The sequence below is a fragment of the Pristiophorus japonicus genome, chromosome 19, assembly GCF_044704955.1.
Source record: "Pristiophorus japonicus isolate sPriJap1 chromosome 19, sPriJap1.hap1, whole genome shotgun sequence".
Taxonomy (NCBI): Eukaryota; Metazoa; Chordata; class Chondrichthyes; family Pristiophoridae; genus Pristiophorus; species Pristiophorus japonicus.
The window spans coordinates 3,380,738-3,401,817 of NC_091995.1; the positions used below are offsets into that span (position 1 = coordinate 3,380,738).

Below are 21,080 nucleotides of genomic sequence, written 5' to 3' on the forward strand. Positions count from 1 at the left end.
AATCTTATACATTTCGATAAGATCACCTCTCATTCTTCTGAATTCCAATCAGTAGAGGCCCAACCTCCTCAACCTTTCCTCATAAGTCAACCCCCTCATCCCCAGAATCAACCGAGTGAACCTTCTCTGAACTGCCTCCAAAGCAAGTATATCCTTTCGTAAATATGGAAACCAAAACTGCACGCAGTACTCCAGGTGTGGCCTCACCAATACCCTGTATAACTGTAGCAAGACTTCCCTGCTTTTATACTCCATCCCCTTTGCAATAAAGGCCAAGATTCCATTGACCTTCCTGATCACTTGCTGTACCTGCATACTAACCTTTTGTGTTTCATACACAAGTACCCCCAGGTCCTGCTGTACTGCGGCACTTTGCAACTTTTCTCCATTTAAATAATAACTTGCTCTTTTATTCTTTTCTGCCAAAGTGCATGACCTCACACTTTCCAACATTATACTCCATCTGCTAAATTTTTGCCCACTCACTTAGCCTGTCTATGTCCTTTTGCAGATTTTGTGTGTTCTCCTCACACATTGCTTTTCTTCCCATCTTTGTATCATCAGCAAACTTGGCTACATTACACTCAGTCCCTTCTTCCAAGTCGTTAATAGATTGTAAATAGTTGGGGTCCCAGCACTGATCCCTGCGGCACCCCACTAGTTACTGGTTGCCAACCCGAGAATGAACCATTTATCCCGATTCTCTGTTTTCTGTTAGGTAGCCAACTCCGTGAACTTTTATCTTGTGTAGTGACCTTTTATGTGGCACCTTGTCAAATGCCTTCTGAAAGTCCAAATACACCACATCCACTGGTTCCCCTTTATCCACCCTGTTCGTTACATCCTCAAAGAACTCCAGCAAATTTGTCAAACATGACTTCCCCTTCATAAATCCATGCTGACTCTGCCTGACTGAATTTTACTTTTCCAAATGTCCTGCTACTGCTTCTTTAATAATGGACTCCAACATTTTCCCAACCACAGATGTTAGGCTAACTGGTCTATAGTTTCCTGCTTTTTGTCTGCCTCCTTTTTTAAATAGGGGTGTTACATTTGCAGTTTTCCAATCTGCTGGGACCTCCCCAGAATTGAGGGAATTTTGGTAAATTACAACCAATGTATCCACTATCCCTGCCGCTACTTCTCTTAAGACCCGAGGATGCAAGCCATCAGGTCCAGGGGATTTACCCACCTTTAGTCCCATTATCTTACTGAGTACCACCTCCTTAGTGATTGTGATTATGTTAAGTTCCTCCCCCACTCTAGCCCCTTGACTATCCACTGTTGCAATATTGTTAGTGTCCTCTACCATGAAGACTGATACAAAATATTTGTTCAGAGTTTCTGCCATCTCCATGTTCCCCATTACTAATTCCCCGGTCTTGTTCTCTAAAGGACCAACATTTACTTTAGCCACTCTTTTCCTTTTTATATACCTATAGAAACTCTTGCTATCTGTTTTTATATTTTGTGCTAGTTTACTTTCATAGTCTAACTTCCCTTTCTTAATCATTTTTCTAGTCATTCTTTGCTGGCTTTTAAAAGCTTCCCAATCTTCTGCCCTCCCACTAGTTTTGGCCACTTTGTATGCCCTTGTTTTTAATTGGATACCATCCTTTATTTCTTTAGTTAGTCACGGATGGCTATCTTTTCTCTTACACCCTTTCCTCCTCACTGGAATATATTTTTCTTGAGGGATAGAAACATAGAAAATAGGTGCAGGAGTAGGCCATTCGGCCCTTCGAGCCTGCACCGCCATTCAATGAGTTCATGGCTGAACATGCAACTTCAGTACCCCATTCCTGCTTTCTCACCATACCCCTTGATCCCCCGAGTAGTAAGGACTTCATCTAACTCCTTTTTGAATATATTTAGTGAATTAGCCTCAACAACTTTCTGTGGTAGAGAATTCCACAGGTTCACCAGTCTCTGGGGGAAGAAGTTGCTCCTCATCTCAGTCCTAAATGGCTTACCCCTTATCCTTAGACTGTGACCCCTGGTTCTGGACTTCCTCAACATTGGGAACATTCTTCCTGCATCTAACCTGTCAAAACCCGTCAGAATTTTAAACGTTTCTATGAGGTCCCCTCTCATTCTTCTGAACTCCAGTGAATACAAGCCCAGTTGACGCAATCTTTCTTGATATGTCAGACTCGCCATCCCGGGAATCAGTCTGGTGAACCTTCGCTGCACTCCTCAATAGCAAGAATGTCCTTCCTCAAGTTAGGAGACAAAACTGTACACAATACTCCAGGTGTGGCCTCACCAAGTTGTGAAATATCTCCTTAAATGTACACCACTGTTCATCAACTGTTCTAAGAAACCATCCCATATACAATCTATGAACTCTTCCTCAAGGCTACATTTGCCAATTTGATTTGTCCAATCATAAGCCTCCATTACTTCTTGATTTATATTCTGCCCTTTAGTGTAGCTACTGTTAAGGAGCCTGTAGAACACACCTACCATTGACTTCTTTCTCGTATTATTTCTAGAAGATTTGTCAATCATGATTTCCCTTTCATAAATCCATGCTGACTTAGACTGATCCTGTCACTGCTTTCCAAATGTGCTGCTATTTCATCTTTAATAATTGATTCCAACATTTTCCCCACTACCGATGTCAGGCTAACCGATATATAATTCCCTGTTTTCTCTCTCCCTCCTTTTTTAAAAAGTGGGGTTACATTAGCTACCCTCCACTCCATAGGAACTGATCCAGAGTCGATAGACTGTTGGAAAATTATCACCAATGCATCCACTATTTCTAGGGCCACTTCCTTAAGTACTCTGGGATGCAAACTATCAGGCCCCTGGGATTTATTGGCCTTCAATCCCATCAATTTCCCTAACACAATTCCCTGACTAATAAGGATTTCCTTCAGTTCCTCCTTCTCACTAGACCCTCGGTCCCCTTGTATTTCCACAAGGTTATTTGTGTCTTCCTGAGTGAAGACAGAACTAAAGTATTTGTTCAATTGGTCTGCCATTTCTTTGTTCCCCATTATAAATTCACCGGAATCTGACTGCAAGGGACCTACATTTGACTTCACTAATCTTTTTGTCTTCGCATATCTATAAAAGCTTTTGCAGTCAGTTTTTATGTTCCCTGAGCTTGGGTGGCGGTGTGAGCTGTGAGGAGGATGCCAACATGCTGCAGGGTGACTTGGACAGGTTAGGTGAGTGGGCAAATGCATGACAGATGCAGTATAATGTAGATAAATGTGAGTTTATCCACTTTGGTGGCAAAAACACGAAGGCAGATTATCTGAATGCTGACAGTTTAGGAAAATGGGAGGTGCAACGAGACTTGGGTGTCATGGTCGGGGGCACAGTCTCAGGAGAAGGGGTAGGCCATTTAAGACAGAGATGAGGAGGAATTTCTTCACTCACAGGGTTGTGAATCTTTGCAATTCTCTGCCGCAGAGAGCTGTGGATGCTGAGTCTCTAAATATATTCAAGGCTGAGATCGCTAGAATTTTGGAGTCTAGGGGAATCAATGGATATGGAGATCGGGCAGGAAAGTGGAGTTGAGGTCAATGATCAGCCACGAATATTCCCGTAGCACTGTCCCTCCGACAGTGGAGCGCTCCCTCAGTACTGCCCCTCCGACAGTGCGGCGCTCCCTCAGTACTGCCCCTCCGACAGTGCGGCTCTCCCTCAGTACTGTCCCTCCGACAGTGCGGCGCTCCCTCAGTACTGCCCCTCCGACAGTGCAGCGCTCCCTCAGTACTGCCCTCCGACAGTGCAGCGCTCCCTCAGTACTGCCCCTCCGACAGTGCGGCACTCCCTCAGTACTGCCCCTCCGACAGTGCGACGCTCCCTCAGTACTGCCCCTCCGACAGTGCGACGCTCCCTCAGTACTGCCCCTCCGACAGTGCAGCGCTCCCTCAGTACTGCCCCTCCGACAGTGCGGCACTCCCTCAGTACTGCCCCTCCGACAGTGCGACGCTCCCTCAGTACTGCCCCTCCGACAGTGCGACGCTCCCTCAGTACTGCCCCTCCGACAGTGCGGCACTCTTATTCCTGCTCCCTGGGTTATGTGTTGTTATCTTTGTTTATTGCATGCTAGATTGCAAGCTTTGATGTCACACCCAGGTTTGGGATTATAACGTATGCTTCATTGCCGATTGCTGTCGTGGACATCAATGATGAGTTTGCAACTGATGTCGCTGTGGTCATGGATAAGTTAGAAAAAGCGGATTATCAAGGTGAGCTGCACTCTGTACGCTTGGAGCCAGGTTGCTTATGGCCATCGCACTGTCTCTCGATACTGCCTTGATGTCTGGCAGGAGTTACGTGCCATCCTCTGGGTCACAACCCAGTGGGTAGCACTCTCTCTCCTCTGAGTCAGAAGGTCGTGGGTTCAAGTCCCACTCCAGGGACTTGAGAACAAGAAATCTAGGCTGACACTCCCAGTGCAGTGCTGAGGGAGCGACGCACTCTCGGAGGTGCCGTCTTTTAGACGCGACGTTAAACCGAGGCCCCGTTTGCCCTCTCGGGTGGATGTAAAAGATACCACGGCCCCTATTTCGGAGAAGAGCGGGGTTGGGGGGTGGTGGTGGGAGGTGATGTCTCCCCAGTGTACTGGGGCCAACATTTAACCGCCAATCAATGCGAGAAAAAATATCGGTTTATCGGGTCATTATCACACTGCTGTTTGTGGGATCTTGCTGTGCGCCAGTTGGCTGCCGCGTTCCCCCAACATTGCAACAGTGACTACACTTTCAAAAAGTTCTTCATTGGCTGTAAGGCACTTTGGGACATCCGGTGGTTGTGAAAGGCGCTGTATAATTGCAAGGCTTTCTTTCTTTTCAAAGGGTAATGGAAACTTTAAACTCTCTCCCGCAAAAAGCTGTTGAGGCTGGGGGTGGGGGGGTTCGGGGGGGGAGTAATTGAAAATGTCAAAACTCAGATTGCTGGATTTTTGTTGGGTTTTAAAGGGGTATTGAAGGATATGGAAGCAAGGCGGGCAAGATGGAGTTCACATACAGATCAGCCGTGATCTCATTGGATGGGGGAGTTGGGGTAGAGAGTAGACTTCGCTCCGTCGAGGTAGACTCCGATATTAGGAATCGACGCCCGCCTGTATCCTCATCCGCATCGCGACCGCGGAATCACTCCGATGAAAACTTCGGTTCAACCGGTTTTTATTCAGGCATGCAGGGGAAGTGTTCACGAATGAACACTTTTCCGATCAAAGGTTTTATAATTGTGCAATTGTACAGTTTTCCGAGGTGTGTGACCCTCCGACAGAATCACCGATTGGGCCGACTGCTATCAGCAATGTTACGTTGATTTGTTGCCCCTTATTCGACTGACTCAGAGTGGTTCTTCCCTTACTTGTCCATCTCCCATCACACGTCACCCTCCTGGAATGTGTTATTCAGTGCTGTTAATCTTGCCTCAGTTCCTCATGACGTGTTGATTAACTTTATTTCCCAGGGTGCTGCCTCCTTATCCCTCTCCCAAGAACACGAGTCAAAACTACCAGTCAATCCCATCCTAGAACATAAGAACATAAGAAATAGGAGCAGGAGTAGGCCATACGGCCCCTCGAGCCTGCTCTGCCATTTAATACGATCATGGCTGATCCGATCATGGACTCAGCTCCACTTCCCTGCCCGCTCCCCATAACCCCTTATCCACTTATGGTTAAGAAACTGTCTATTTCTGTCTTAAATTTAATCAATGTCCCGGCTTCCACAGCTCTCTGAGGCAGTGAATTCCACAGATTTACAAGCCTCTGAGAGAAGAAATTCCTCCTCATCTCAGTTTTAAATGGGCGGCCCTTTATTCTAAGATTATGCTCCCTAGTTCTAGTCTCCCCCATCAGTGGAAACATCCTCTCTACATCCACCTTGTCAAGCCCCCTCATAATCTGATACATTTCTATAAGATCACCTCTCCCCATTCCTCTGAATTCCAATGAGTATAGGCCCAACCTACTCAACCTTTCCTCAAAAGTCAACCCCCTCATCCCCGGAATCAACCGAGTGAACCTTCTCTGAACTGCCTCCAAAGCAAGTATATCCTTTCGTAAATATGAAACCCAAATCTGCGCGCAGTATTCCAGGTGTGGCCTCACCAATACCCTATACAACTGTAGCAAGACTTCCCTGCTTTTATACTCCATCCCCTTTGTAATAAAGGCCAAGATCCCATTGGCCTTCCTGATCACTTGCTGTACCTGCATACTATCCTTTTGTGTTTCATGCACAAGTACCCCCAGGTCCCGCTGTACTGCGGTATTTTGCAATCTTTCTCCATTTAAATAATAAACTTGCTGTTTGACTTTTTTTCTGCCAAAGTGCATGACCTCACACTTTCCGACATTGTACTCCATCTGCCAAATTCTTGCCCATTCACTTAGCCGGTCTATGTCCTTTTGCCGATTTTTTGTGTCCTCCTCACACATTGCTTTTCCTTTGTATTGTCAGCAAACTTGGCTACCATCTATCTGTCTGTCTCCCACTGTAGTGACCGTATTTTATCCCCTTACAGGGGCAACAGGCTTGAGGGGCTCAATGGCCTCCTCCCACTCCCTGAGTTCTTTCTTTTGAATCAGTCTTTGTTTTCCGTGCTTTGTTTCCAAGCTCACAAAGATAAGAAAGGAACCAACCTCTATGGGGCTCTGAAGAAGGCGCTCGGTATGATGGTCTTCTCAAAAACCCAGCATGAGGATAGCTGGAAGGATATAAGAATTGTCACACTATTATTCAGTGACGGTAAGAACACTTGATTGCTGTGGGATATTTGGGGAGTGGTTGATGCGGGCGGAGGGGAGGGTGCTGTACGTGTGGTTGAAGGGACGGGTGTGTGGGGTACGTTCCTTCCGCTGTTTGTGCTTGCTTTCTGCATGCTGGAGGTGTTGGCCTGGTTGAGGATTCTGAGGTTGGTGTGCCTATCCTGCCATTAATTTGCAGGATTTTGTGCAGGCAGCGCTGTTGGTCCTTCTCGAGTGTTTTGAGAAGCCTGCTTTACAATAGTCCATGTCTCTGAGCCATATATCATCTCAGGCAGTCCCTCAAAATCGAGGAAGACTTGCTTCCACTCTAAAAATGAGTCCTTAGGTGACTGAACAGTCCAATTCGAGAGCCACAGTCCCTGTCACAGGTGGGACAGACAGCGGTTGAGGGAAGGGGAGGGTGGGACTGGTTTGCCGCACGCTCCTTCCGCTGCCTGCGCTTGATTTCTGCACGCTCTCGGCGATGAGACGCGAGGTGCTCAGCGCCCTCCCGGATGCACTTCCTCCATTTAGGGCGGACTAGTCTTTGGCCAGGGACTCCCAGGTGTTAGTGGGGATGTTGCACTTTATCAGGGAGGCTTTGAGGGTGTCCCTTGTAACGTTTCCTCTGCCCTCCTTTGGCTCGTTTGCCGTGAAGGAGTTCCGAGTGGAGCGCTTGCTTTGGGAGTCTCGTGTCGGGGTCATGCGGACAATGTGGCCCCGCCCAGCGGAGCTGATCGAATGTGGTCAGTGCTTCGATGCTGGGGATGTTGGGCCTGGTCGAGGACGCTAACGTTGGTGCGTCTGTCCTCCCAGGGGATTTGCAGGATCTTGCGGAGACATCGTTGGTGGTATTTCTCCAGCGACCTGAGGTGTCTATTGTACATGGTCCACGTCTCTGAGCCATACAGGAGGGCGGGTATCACTACAGCCCTGTAGACCATAAGTCACAATGGCGCTATCGACAAGTAACATTGCTGTTTACGTTCGGACACCCCCGCCCCCTCTGGTGCATGCATCTGCACAGATTCAGAAGTAATCAATAACTTTGCCTCTTCGACATTCTTTTGTGTTTCAGGAAAATCCAACATGGGAGGCACTCCAAAATATGCGGTGGAGGAAATTAAGTCTTTTGTGATACGGCAGAATAAAACAGAAGACTACCTGGGTGAGCATTGTCTGTACCAGGGGCTCATTACATTGGATGTACGGCACAGAAACCGGCATTTGGCCCATCCAGTCCACGCCGTCGGGAATGTCCCACTCGAGCCTCTTCCTGTCTTTCCCCATCTAAATCTGTCAGCGTAACCCTCCACTCTCTGCTCCCTCATACACTTGTCCGGCCTCTCCTTAGATGCTATTCACTTCAACCCCTCCCTGTGGCAGCGAGTTCCACATTCTCACCGCTCTCTGGGTAAAGATGTTACTCCTGAATTCCCCCATTGGATTTCTGGGTGACTATCTTGTATTGATGGCCTCTCGCTGTGCTCTTCCCCACAAGTGGTAACGTTCTCTCTGTATCCACTCGATCAAAACCTTTCATAGGTTTACAAATTGGGTCAACCTTTTCTTCTTTATCCTCGCCTGTAAGTCCCGAGACATTCAGGGGGCTCTAGAATTGTTATTCCCACCCTTTTTCTTTAAATGCACATGTTTGGCCTGAGCCCTCCGGATCTCCTCCCTGAATGTCTCCCACTGTTCCGACACTGATTTACCCACAAGTAGCTGTTTCCAGTCCACTGTGGCCAAATCACTCCTCAACTTAGCTGTTAAGTCCTGACTCTAATGTACTGACTTACACGGGACACGTGCTGAAGTCAAGATCACTCTGGACCTGCACCTTTGATTCCAGCTCTCCAGTGCTGCACTTGCCTGAGACTTCCCTTTATATACCACAGTGGGACAGGTATGGAGTGTCTCCTGCAAGTGCACCCCTGGTGGTGAGGTATGCTTATTGTTACAGGTCATATCCAGTTACAGTCATGTATATCATGGTAAGGTGAGATACATGACATTAACAAAGTTAGCATTTCCCCAATTTGGGAATTTTATTCCAGGCCTATCCTTGTCCTTATCCAGAACCGGCTTGAATTATGATCACTGGCACCCAAGTGCTCCCCCACTAATACCCCTTCAGCCTGCCCAGCTTTATTCCCCAAAACTAAATCCAAAACCGCCCCTTCTCAACTGTTCCTCCCCCACCCCCCCGCAATTTGGTGTCATCTGCAAATTTAGAAATTGTGTTTTTGATTCCAAAGTCTAAATCGTAAATATAAATTGTGAACAACAGTTGTCCCAACACTGATCCTTGTGGAATACCATGATCCACCTGCCACTGTGAATAGTGACTATTTACCCCCACTCTCTGCTTTCTCTATTGAAGCGAGTGAACTATCCGTTCTGCTCCTTGTCCCCTGACTAGGCATTCTCTGAACTTGTTCATCAGTCTGTTATGGGGGACCTTATCGAAGGCCTTTTGAAAATCTAGATACATTACCTCTACTACAGTACCCTTGTCTACTCTCTGCGTGCATTTGATTCGGATCAGAATTTGATCGAAATGCGGGGGGGGGGTCACCCATTTAAAATGGAAATGAGGAAGAATTTCTTCTCTCAGAGGGTCGTGAATCTTTGGAGTTCTCTGCTCCAGAGAGCTGTGGAGGCTGGGTCATTGAATATGTTTATGGTGGAGCATAGGTTCTTGTAACCCAATTTGTGTGGAAGTATTTGACAGCATGATGGGGAGTCGCAGGCTGAGCCCTGTGCTCCAATACCCTCTGGCACTGTATCAAGTCATCAAGATCCATGGCACGGCCCTGGACAACACCATTTCCCATACCTCGGGAGCCAATTATCAACAAGGGCAGGCATCGACGACCAGATCCAACACCGCCTCCAGTGCACCAGAGCAGCCTTCGGCCGCCTGGGGAAAAGAGTGTTCGAAGATCACGCCCTCAAATCTACCACCAAGCTCATGGTCTACAGGGCTGTAGTGATACCCGCCCTCCTTTTTGGCTGAGAGACGTGGACTGTATACAGTAGACACCTCAAATCGCAGGAGAAATACCACCAACGATGTCTCCGCAAGATCCTGCAAATCCCCTGGGAGGACAGACGCACCAACGTTAGCGTCCTCGACCAGGCCCAACATCCCCAGCATCGAAGCACTGACCACACTCGATCAGCTCCTCTGGGCAGGCCACATTGTCCACATGCCTGACACAAGACTCTCAAAACAAGCGCTCTACTCGGAACTCATATACGGCAAGCGAGCCCAAGCTGGGCAGAGGAAACGTTACAAGGGCACCCTCAAAGCCTCCCTGATAAAGTGCAACATCCCCATCGACACCTGGGAGTCCCTGGCAAAAGACCGCCCTAAGTGGAGGAAATGCATCCGGGAGGGCGCTGAGCAACTCGAGTCTCATCGCCAAAAGCATGCAGAAATCAAGCGCAGGCAGCGGAAGGAGCGTGCGGCAAACCTGTCCCACCCACCCTTTCCCTCAACAACTATCTGTCCCACCTGTGACAGAGACTGTAATTCGAGTATTGGACTGTTCAGTCACCCGAGAACTCACTTTTAGAGTGGAAGCAAGTCTTCCTCGATTTCGAGGGACTGTCTATGATGATGATGGTACTGTACTGATAAGAATGTCCCACCACCACAAGTTCCAGTAGAACACTGGGTTGCTATCTTTATCCTTACGCCTCGATAAAACACAGTGGGACATTTAAGTTACAGGTGCAATATAAATGCAAGTTCGCCTTCTGGTTCAGCAGCCTGCACATAAGAACACAAGAAATAGGAGCAGGAGTAGGCCACCTGGTCCCTCGAGCCTGCTCCGCCATTTAATAAGATCATGGCTGATCCGATCATGGAACTCAGCTTCACTTCCCTGCCCGCTTCGCATAACCCTTAGAAACATGGAAACATAGAAAAATAGGTGCAGGAGTAGGCCATTCGGCCCTTCGAGCCTGCACCACCATTCAATAAGATCATGGCTGATCATTCCTTCAGTAGCCCTTTCCTGCTTTCTCTCCATACCCCTTGATCCCCTTAACCGTAAGGTCCACATCTAACTTCCTCTTGAATATATCCAATGAACTGCCATCAACAACTCTCTGCGGCAGGGAATTCCACAGGTTAACAGCTCTCTAAGTGAAGAAGTTTCTCCTCAACTCGGTCCTAAATGGCTTACCCCTTATCCTAAGACTATGTCCCCTGGTTCTGGACTTCCCCAACATCGGGAACATTCTTCCCGCATCTAACCTGTCCAGTCCTGTCATAATCTTATATGTTTCTATGAGATACCCTCTCATCCTTCTAAACTCCAGTGAATAAAGGCCTGTTGATCCAGTCTCTCCTCATATGTCAGTCCAGCCATCCCTGGAATCAGTCTGGTGAACCTTTGCTGCACTCCTTCAATAGCAAGAACGTCCTTCCTCAGAGTAGGAGACCAAAATTGAACACAATATTCCAGGTGAGGCCTCACTAAGGCCCTGTACAACTGCAGTAAGATCTCCCTGCTTCTATATTCAAATCCCCTAGCTATGAAGGCCAACATACCATTTGCCTTCTTCACCGCCTGCTGCCCACTTTCAGTGACTGATGTATCATGACACCCAGGTCTCGTTACACCTCCTCTTTTCCTAGTCTGCCGCCATTCAGATAATAATCTGCCTTCCTGTTTTTGCCCCCAAAGTGGAGAACCTCACATTTATCCACATTATACTGCATCTGCCATGCATTTGCCCACTCACCTAACCTGTCCAAGTCACCCTGCAGCCTCTTAGCATCCTCCTCACAGCTCACACTGCCACTCAGTTTAATGTCATCTGCAAACTTGGAGATATTACACTCTATTCCTTCATCCAAATCGTTAATGTATATTGTAAATAGCTGGGGTCCCAGCACTGAACCCTGCGGCACTCCACTCGTCACTGCCTGCCATTCTGAAAAGGACCCGTTTATCCCGACTCTCTGCTTCCTGTCTGCCAACCAGTTCTCTATCCACGTCAGTACAATACCTCCGATACCATGTGCTTTGATTTTGCACAATAATCACTTGTGCGGGACCTTGTCAAAAGCCTCCTAAAAGTCCAAATACACCACATCCACTGGTTCTCCCTTGTCCACTCTACTAGTTACATCCTCAAAAAATTCCAGAAGATTTGTCAAGCATGATTTCCCTTTCATAAATCCATGCTGACTTGATCCGATCCTGTCACTGCTTTCCAAATGTGCTGCTATTTCGTCCTTCATGATCGATTCCAACATTTTCCCCACCACTGATGTCAGGCTAACCAGTCTATAATTACCCGTTTTCTCTCTCCCTCCTTTTTTAAAAAGTGGTGTTACATTAGCTACCCTCCAGTCCATAGGAACTGATCCAGAGTCGATAGACTGTTGGAAAATGATCACCAATGCATCCACTATTTCCAAGGCTACTTCCTTGAGCAATCTGGGAGGCAGACTATCAGGCCCCAGTGATTTATCGGCCTTCAATCCCATCAATTTCCCGAACACAATTTCCCGCCTAATAAGGATATCCTTCAGTTCCTCCTTCTCATTAGACCCACAGTCCCCTAGTACCTTTGGAAGTTTATTTTATCTTCCTTCATGAAGACAGAACCGAAGTATTTGTTCAATTGGTCTGCCATTTCTTTGTTCCCCATTATAATTTCACTTGAATCCGACTGCAAGGGACCTATGTTTGTCTTCACTAATCTTTTTCTCTTCACATATTTATAGAAGCTTTTGCAGTCAGTTTTTATATTCCCTGCAAGCTTCCTTTCGTACTCTATTTTCCCCCTCTAAATTAAACCCTTAGTCCTCTTCTGTTGATTTCTAAATTTCTCCCAGTCCTCAGGTTTGTTGCTTTTTCTAGCCAATTTAAAAGCCTTTTCCTTGGCTTTAACACTATCATTAATTTCCCTTGTTGGCCATGGTTGAGCCACCTTCCCCATTTTATTTTTACGCCAGACAGGGATGTACAATTGTTGAAGTTCATCCATGTGATCTTTAAATGTTTGCCATTGCCTATCCACCATCAACCCTTTCAGTATCGTTTGCCAGTCTATTCTAGCCAATTCACGTCTCATACCATCGAAGTTACCTTTCCTTAAGTTCAGGACACTAGTTTCCGAATTAACTGTGTCACTCTCCATCTTAATAAAGAATTCTACCATATTATGGTCACTCTTCCCCAAGGGGCCTCGCACAACCAGATTGCTAATTAATCCCTTCTCATTAAACATCACCCAGTCTAGGATGGCCAGCTCTCTAGTTAGTTCCTCGACATATTGGTCTCGAAAACCATCCCTAATACACTCCAGGAAATCCTCCTCCACCGCATTGTTACCAGTTTGGTTAGCCCAATCAATATGTAGATTAAAGTCGCCCATGATAACTGCTGTACCTTTATTGCACACATCCCTTATTTCTTGTTTGATGCTGTCCCCAACCTCACTACTACTGTTTGGTGGCCTGTACACAACTCCCACTAGCGTTTTCTGCCCTTTGGTATTCCGTAGCTCCACCCATACCGATTCCACATCATCCAAGCTAATGTCCTTCCTTACAATTGCATTGATTTCATCTTTAACCAGCAACGCCACCCCACCTCCTTTTCCTTTCTGTCTATCCTTTCTAAATGCTGAATACCCCTGGATGTTGAGTTCCCAGCCTTGGTCACCCTGGAGCCATGTCTCCGTGATGCCAATCACATCGTATCCGTTAACTGCTATCTGCGCAGTTAATTCATCCACCTTATTCCGAATACTCCTCACATTAAGGCGCAGAGCCTTCAGGCTTGTTTTTTTACACACTTTGCCCCTTTAGAATTTTGCTGTAATGTGGCCCTTTTTGTTCTTTGCCTTGGGTTTCTCTGCCCTCCACTTTTACTATTCTCCTTTCTATATTTTACTTCTGCCTCCTTTTTATGTCCCTCTGTCTCCCTGCATAGGTTCCCATCCCCCTGCCATATTAGTTTAACTCCTCCCCAACAGCACTAGCAAACACTCCCCCTTTACTCCCTTATCACTCAAAAATCTGTCTCTCTCCACCTTAAATATGTTCAATGACCCAGCCTCCACAGCTCTCTGGGGTAGAGAATTCCAAAGATTCACCACCCTCTGGGAGGAGAAATTCCTCCTCATCTTCATTTTAAACGGGCGACCCCTTATTCTGAGACTATGCCCTCCATTTCTAGATTCTCCCACGAGAGGAAACATCCTCTCTGCATCCACCTTGTCGAGCCCCCTCAGAATCTTGTACGTTTCAATAAGATCACCTCTCATTCTTCTGAATTCCAATGAGTAGAGCCCAACCTACTCAACCTTTCTTCATAAGTCAACCCCCTCATCTCCGGAATCAACCGAGTGAACCTTCTCTGAACTGCCTCCAAAGCAAGTATATCCTTTCGTAAATGTGGAAACCAAAACTGCACGCAGTATTCCAGGTGTGGCCTCACCAATACCCTGTATAACTGTAGCAAGACTTCCCTGCTTTTATACTCCATCCCCTTTGCATATTGCTCACCTCCATTCACATGGCTCAGTATTCACGTTATACTGCTTTTTCTCTTACAGATATGTACACGTTTGGACTTTCCACAGATGTGGATAAAAGTGAACTTAACTCGCTGTCGTCTCATAAACAAAAAGAAATACATTATTTCAACTTAAAAAACATCGAAGATTTGATCAAAGCGTTCGACAAAATATTAGGTAAGGCTTTGCTTATCGTTAACCATATTCTCTACTATGGCCCCTTAAACTGAAGTATATTCCTTTAGTAATAGTGATATATGTGATATATATTGCAGCCCACACTGCGATATGTGAGCGCACTGGGTCCGTGCAGCAGAGCAGGTCTCCAGCCGTCCTGGTTACCCCTTGCCACTGGATAAAGGCCGAGCTCTGTCAAGCCCCGTGTGGTGGCTGATGTGCGACGGTCACCACACGTTAAAACAATCCAGGCTCAGGCATCTTCCACCCTTCAATTGGAGTTCAGGACTGGAATATCGGGCCCTTCATTCATCAGAGGTGGCCCCTCGAAACGAGGATGACTTGCTTCCACACCAAAAAAGGACGCGTTCACAGGTGTTTCAATGAAGGACCGAATAGTCCAGATCCTGAACTGCATCCTGAAAAACATCAGCTTCGGTCTTCACAATGTTGAATTGGTGAAAATTATTGCTCATCTAGACAGCATCAAACAAGAAAGTAGGGATGCGTGCAATAAAGGTACAGCAGTTATCATGGGTGATATAGATTGGGGTAACCAAACTGGTAGCAATACGCTGGAGGAAGATTTCCTGGAGTGTATTAGGGTTGGTTTTCTAGACCAATATGTCGAGGAACCAATTAGAGGGCTGGCCATTCTACACTGGATGATGTGTAATGAGAAAGGACTAATTAGCAATCTTGTTGTGCGAGGCCCCTTGGGGAAGAGTGACCATAATATGGTAGAATTCTTTATTAAGATGGAGAATGACACAGTTAATTCAGAAATTAGGGTCCTGAACTTAAGGAAAGGTAACTTCGATGGTATGAGACGTGAATTGGCTGGAATAGACTGGCGAATGATACTTAAAGGGTTGATGGTGGATAGGCAATGGCAGACATTTAAAGATCACATGGATGAACTTCAGCAATTGTACATCCCTGTTTGGAGTAAAAATAAAACAGGTAATGTGGCTCAACCGTGGCTAACAAGGGAAATTAGGGATAGTGTTAAATCCAAGGAAGAGGCATATAAATTGGCCAGAAAAAGCAGCCAACCTGAGGACTGGGAGAAATTTAGAATTCTGCAGAGGAGGACAAAGGGTTTAATTAGGAGGGGGAAGATAGAGTTCGAGAGGAAGCTTGCTGGGAACATAAAAACTGACTGCAAAAGCTTCTATAGATATATGTAGAGAAAAAGATTAGTGAAGACAAATGTAGGTCCCTTGCAGTCAGGTTCAGGTGAATTTATAATGGGGAACAGAGAAATGGCAGACCAGTTAAACAAATACTTTGGTTCTGTCTTCATGAAGGAAGACACAAATAACCTTTCGGAAATACTAGGGGACCGAGGGTCTAGTGAGAAGGAGGAACTGAGGGAAATCCTTATTAGTCAGGAAATTGTGTTCGGGATTGAAGGCCGATAAATCCCCAGGGACTGATAGTCTGCATCCCCGAGTACTTAAGGAAGTGGTCCTAGAAATAGTGGATACATTGGTGATCATTTTCCAACAGTCTATCGACTCTGGATCAGTTCCTATGGATTGGAGGGTAGCTAATGTAACACCACTTTTTAAAAAAGGAGGGAGAGAGAAAACGGGTAATTATAGACCGGTTAGCCTGATATCAATAGTGGGGAAAATGTTGGAATCAATTATTAAAGATGAAATAGCAGCGCATTTGGAAAGCAGTGACAGGATCGGTCCAAGTCAGCATGGATTTATGAAAGGGAAATCATGCTTGACAAATTTTCTAGAATTTTTTGAGGATGTAACTAGTAGAGTGGACAAGGGAGAACCAGTGGATGTGGTGTATTTGGACTTTCAAAAAGCTTTTGACAAGGTCCCACACAAGAGATTGGTGTGCAAAATTAAAGCACATGGTATTCGGGGTAATGTATTGACATGGATAGAGCACTGGTTGGCAGACAGGAAGCAGAGAGTTGGGATAAACGGGTCCTTTTCAGAATGGCAGGCAGTGACTAGTGGAGTGCCGCAGGGCTCAGTGCTGGGACCCCAGCTATTTACAATATACATAAATGATTTAGTTGAAGAAATTAGGTGTCATATCTCCAAGTTTGCAGATGACACTAAGCTGGGTGGTTGTGTGAGCTGTGAGGAGGATGCTAAGAGGCTGCAGGGTGACTTGGACAGGTTAGGTGAGTGGGTAAATGCATGGTAGATGCAGTATAATGTGGATAAATGTGAGGTTATCCACTTTGATGGCAAAACCATGAAGGCAGAATATTATCTGAATGGTGACAGATTAGGAAAAGGGGAGGTGCAACGAGATCTGGGTGTCATGGTTCATCAGTCATTGAAAGTTGGCATGCAGGTACAGCAGGCGGTGAAGAAGGCAAATGGTATGTTGGCCTTCATAGCTGGGGGATTTGAGTACAGGAGCAGAGAGGTCTTACTGAAGTTGTACAGGGCCTTAGTGAGGCCTCACCTGGAATATTGTGTACAGTTTTGGTCTCCTAATCTGGGGAGCAAAGCTTCACCAGACTGATTCCCGGGATGGGAGGACTGACATATGAAGAAAGACTGAATCGACTGGGCTTATATTCACTGAAGGTTAGAAGAATGAGAGGGGATCTCATAGAAACATATAAAATTCTGACGGGACTGGACAGGTTAGATGCAGGAAGAATGTTCCCGATGTTGGGGAAGTCCAGAACCCGAGGTCACAGTCTAAGGATAAGGGGTAAGCCATTTAGGACTGAGATGAGGAGATATATTTTCACTCAGAGAGTTGCTAACCTGTTGAATTCTCTACCGCAGAGAGTTGTTGAGGCCAGTTCATTAGATATATGCAAGAAGGAGTTAGATATGGCCCTTACGGCTAAAGGGATCAAGGGGTATGGAGAGAAAGCAGGAAAGGGGTACTGAGGTGAATGATCAGCCATGATCTTATTGAATGGTGGTGCAGGCTCGAAGGGCCAAATGGCCTACTCCTGTTCCTATTTCTTAACTTCTTATATTCTTATGTTGTTCAGTGATGTTAACTTTGCCATAGTCCCGACGACATGTGAAGTAATTCTTGTCCAAAAATACTGGCTTCCTTATCTCTTCCCGAGTGTCCCAAACTAATTGTTTACAGTCTATGTTCCAGACTGTTGCCCTTGGTGCATTTGCTTATTTAAATCTACACCAAAGTTCACACTACGAATGGTCCATTACCCATCAGGCTTCGCTATTCCCTTCTTACTAGCCCAATGTAAGCGAGTGTATTAGCGTGCGTTTCGTACATAAACGGGTGCTACATAACCGGTCAATATTACAATCCGTACCGTAAGGCAGAGGAACCCCCGATTGCTCAGAACCCCCTAACTCCCCTTGTGCTTCTTACTCAAGTGTACTTTTCCCCCCCACCCCTCACACCCTCTGCATTTTCCGTAGATGTGACCAAGATCGGTGATTTGTGCGGAGTTACTACCGAGAGTGCCCCTACCACCAAAAAGAGGAGTCACCCCTGGCATGTCACCTTGCGATTCCCGGTAAGGCTCCGCACTCAATCACGGGAACACCTCCGGGATACCTAGCAAGAGGGTTTGAGTACAGGAGCAAGGATGTCTCACTCCAGTTATACAGGGCCTTGGTGAGACCACACCTGGAGTATTGTGGGCAGTTTTGGTCTCCTTACCCAAGAAAGGATACACTTGCCACAGAGGGAGTGCAGCGAAGGTTCACCAGACTGATTCCTGGGACGGCAGGACTGTGGTATGAGGAGAGATTGGGTCGACTGGGCCTGTATTCACGAGAGTTTAGAAGAATGAGAGGGGATCTCATTGAAATGTATAAAATTCTGACGGGGTTGGACAGACTGGATGCGGGGAGGATGTTTCCCCCGGGGCTGGGAAGTCTAGAACAAGGGGTCACAGTCTCAGGATACGGGGTAGGAAATTTAGGACCGAGATGAGGAGAAATGTTTTCACTCCGAGGGTGGTGAACCTGTGGAATTCTCTACCACAGAAGGCTGTGGAGGCCAAGTCACTGAATATATTTAAGAGGGAGATAGATCGATTTCTAGACACTAAAGGCATCAAGGGGTATGAGGAGAAAGCGGGAATATGGTGTTGAGGTAGAGGATCAGCCCTGATCATATTGAATGGTGGTGCAGGCTCGAAGGGCCGAATGGCCGACCACTGCTCCTATTTTCTATGTTTCTATGATACAAACTAATCCTGAATCACACTCACTCCCCATTGACACTAATCCTGAATCACACCCAGTCCCCATTCTTTAATTGACGTATGCAACTTGGCATTGACTGGACTCTGCTTAGGCCTCACAGCCTTCGTATCCCACAGCTTGTCGAATCTCCTCTTGCTCATTATTGATTGACTCGCACCCATGTCCAATTCCATCGGTACCAGCACACCGTTAATCTTTATCGGTTGGCTCTTTGTTAGGAATGAACACGGTCCATACACTTCCTTCTCTGGTATCTCAGATTGCATATATGGATTTGCGCTATACTGGTCATCATCCTCCACGTGGTGTGTCGCAGCACGCTTGCTCAGTTGCGGGCACATGCGCTCGAGATGCCCCCGTCCCGAGCAGCCTTTACAAATATACTGTTTAAACCGACACTGATGAGGCTGATGTTCCCCCACAACGCCAACACGTTGAAATCGGCTTCATTCCCATTGGCGGACTTTGAACAGCCATAGGTTTCGCACATGAAGTCGAGTAGGTCCTGCCATATGCAGCTCTGCCAATCAACGATACAATCTTGTTTACAGTTCCGATTTTTCGAAGATATCTGCTTTAAGTTTTTGTCCATCGTCATGCATGCCTGGGCAATCATAGTGGCCTTGCTCAAGTCCAGCGTTTCCACCGCCAGTAGCTTACGCAGGATCACCTCGTGGTTGATGCCGATTACAAAGAAGTCCCGCAGCATGGCTCCCAACGTGTTTTCGATCTTACACGGTCCAGCTAGACGTCTTAGGTCGGCAACGAATTCCGACACATCCTGGTCCTCAGAACGAACGTGCTTGTAGAATCGGTATCGTGAGATGATGATGTCGTCTTCTGGTTTGAGATGATCACGTACCAGAGCACACACTTCCTCATAGTCCTTGTCTGTTGGACTTGCAGGCGAGAGAAGATTCTTTGAGTCCATAGATTTTCGGACCGCAAACCGTGAGGAAGACCGCCCTGCGTCTAACTGCGTCGGTGGGTTCCTCCATTTTGTTGGCCACGAAGTTCTGGTCCAGGCGAGCTACAAAATCTGCCCAGACCTCTCACTCCACAAATCTCTCCAGAATTCCAATTGTGCTCATTTTTGCATGCGAAGGTTCTTAAATTATCTCGTCACCAAATGTTGTGTATGTAATAACTCGATAAACTGAACACTGTAAACTAACAGGGGTACAAAACTGGCTCTGCTTTATTCGGGCCCAAAGTGACTACATTACATGATGGCTTGCCTTTTATACCTGGGCTGCACACCCGTGCGTACAGCCCAATGACCTCCGACAGTGGCGCCACCTGGTGGCTAGTAACCCCAAGCATACACACATGACAATGATGATGATGCCTGGTTTCACGCTCTCCAGGAAGTGGTAGCACTTGGTTTACCAGTCCACTTCCCACTTCGTGTTCTAAAGCAGAGGTTCCCGTCAGTTGCAAATCTTTTTTGCCCGCCGATACCTTTGCAGCCCCCTCCCCACCAAAAAGTTATTGCCCCAACAGATACTTTGGTTCTTTCTTCACTGAGAAAGACACAAATAACCTTCTGGAAATACTAGGGGACCGAGGGTCTAGCAGAAGGAGGAACTGAAGGAAATCCTTATTGGTCAGGAAATTGTGTTCGGGAAATTGATGGGATTGAAGGCCGATAAATCCCCGGGGCCTGATAGTCTGCATCCCAGAGTACTTAAGGAAGTGGCCCTAGAAATAGTGGATGCATTGGTGATCATTTTCCAACATTCCATAGACTCTGGATCGTTCACATGGACTGGAGGGTAGCTAATGTAACATCACTTCTTTAAAAAGGAGGGAGAGAGAAAACAGGGAATTATTGACCGGTTAGCCTGGCATCAGTAGTGGGGAAAATGTTGGAATCAATTATTTAAGATGTAATAGCAGCGCATTTGGAAAGCAGTGACAGGCTCGGTCCAAGTCAGCATGGATTTATGAAGGGGAAATCATGTTTGACAAATCTTCTAGAATTTTTTGAGGATGTAACTAGTAGAGTGGACAAGCGGGGAGTCAGTGGATGTGGTGTATTTAGACATTCAAAAGGCTTTTGACAAGGTCCCACACAAGAGATTGGTGTGAAAATTAAAACACATGGTATTGGCATGGATAGAGAACTGGTTGGCAGACAGGAAGCCAAGAGTAGGAATAAATGGGTCCTTTTCAGAAAGGCAGGCAGTGACTCGTGGGGTACCACAAAGTTCAATGCTGGGACCCCAACTATTTACAATATACATTAATGAATTGAAAGTAATATCTCCAAGTTTGCAGATGACACTAAGCTGGGTGGCAGTGTGAGCTGTGAGGGGGACGCTAAGAGGCTGCAGGGTGACTTGGACAGGTTAGGTGAGTGGGCAAATGCATGGCAGATGCAGTATAATGTGGATCAATGTGAGGTTATCCACTTTGGTGGCAAAAACAGGAAGGCA

General features: G+C 46.5%; 1 protein-coding gene across 2 annotated transcripts in view; it reads left to right on the top strand.

Annotated features, from left to right (window-relative positions):
- LOC139230333 (complement factor B-like) overlaps positions 1 to 21,080 on the top strand; it is a 102,372-nt gene that overhangs the window by 41,356 nt on the left and 39,936 nt on the right. For both annotated transcript variants that reach the window (XM_070862163.1, XM_070862164.1), the window contains exons 6-10: positions 4,073 to 4,211; positions 6,597 to 6,728; positions 7,806 to 7,895; positions 14,315 to 14,452; positions 17,848 to 17,945. In XM_070862163.1, coding sequence (XP_070718264.1) covers positions 4,073 to 4,211; positions 6,597 to 6,728; positions 7,806 to 7,895; positions 14,315 to 14,452; positions 17,848 to 17,945 — 597 coding nt within the window. The remainder of the gene's footprint in view (positions 1 to 4,072; positions 4,212 to 6,596; positions 6,729 to 7,805; positions 7,896 to 14,314; positions 14,453 to 17,847; positions 17,946 to 21,080) is intronic.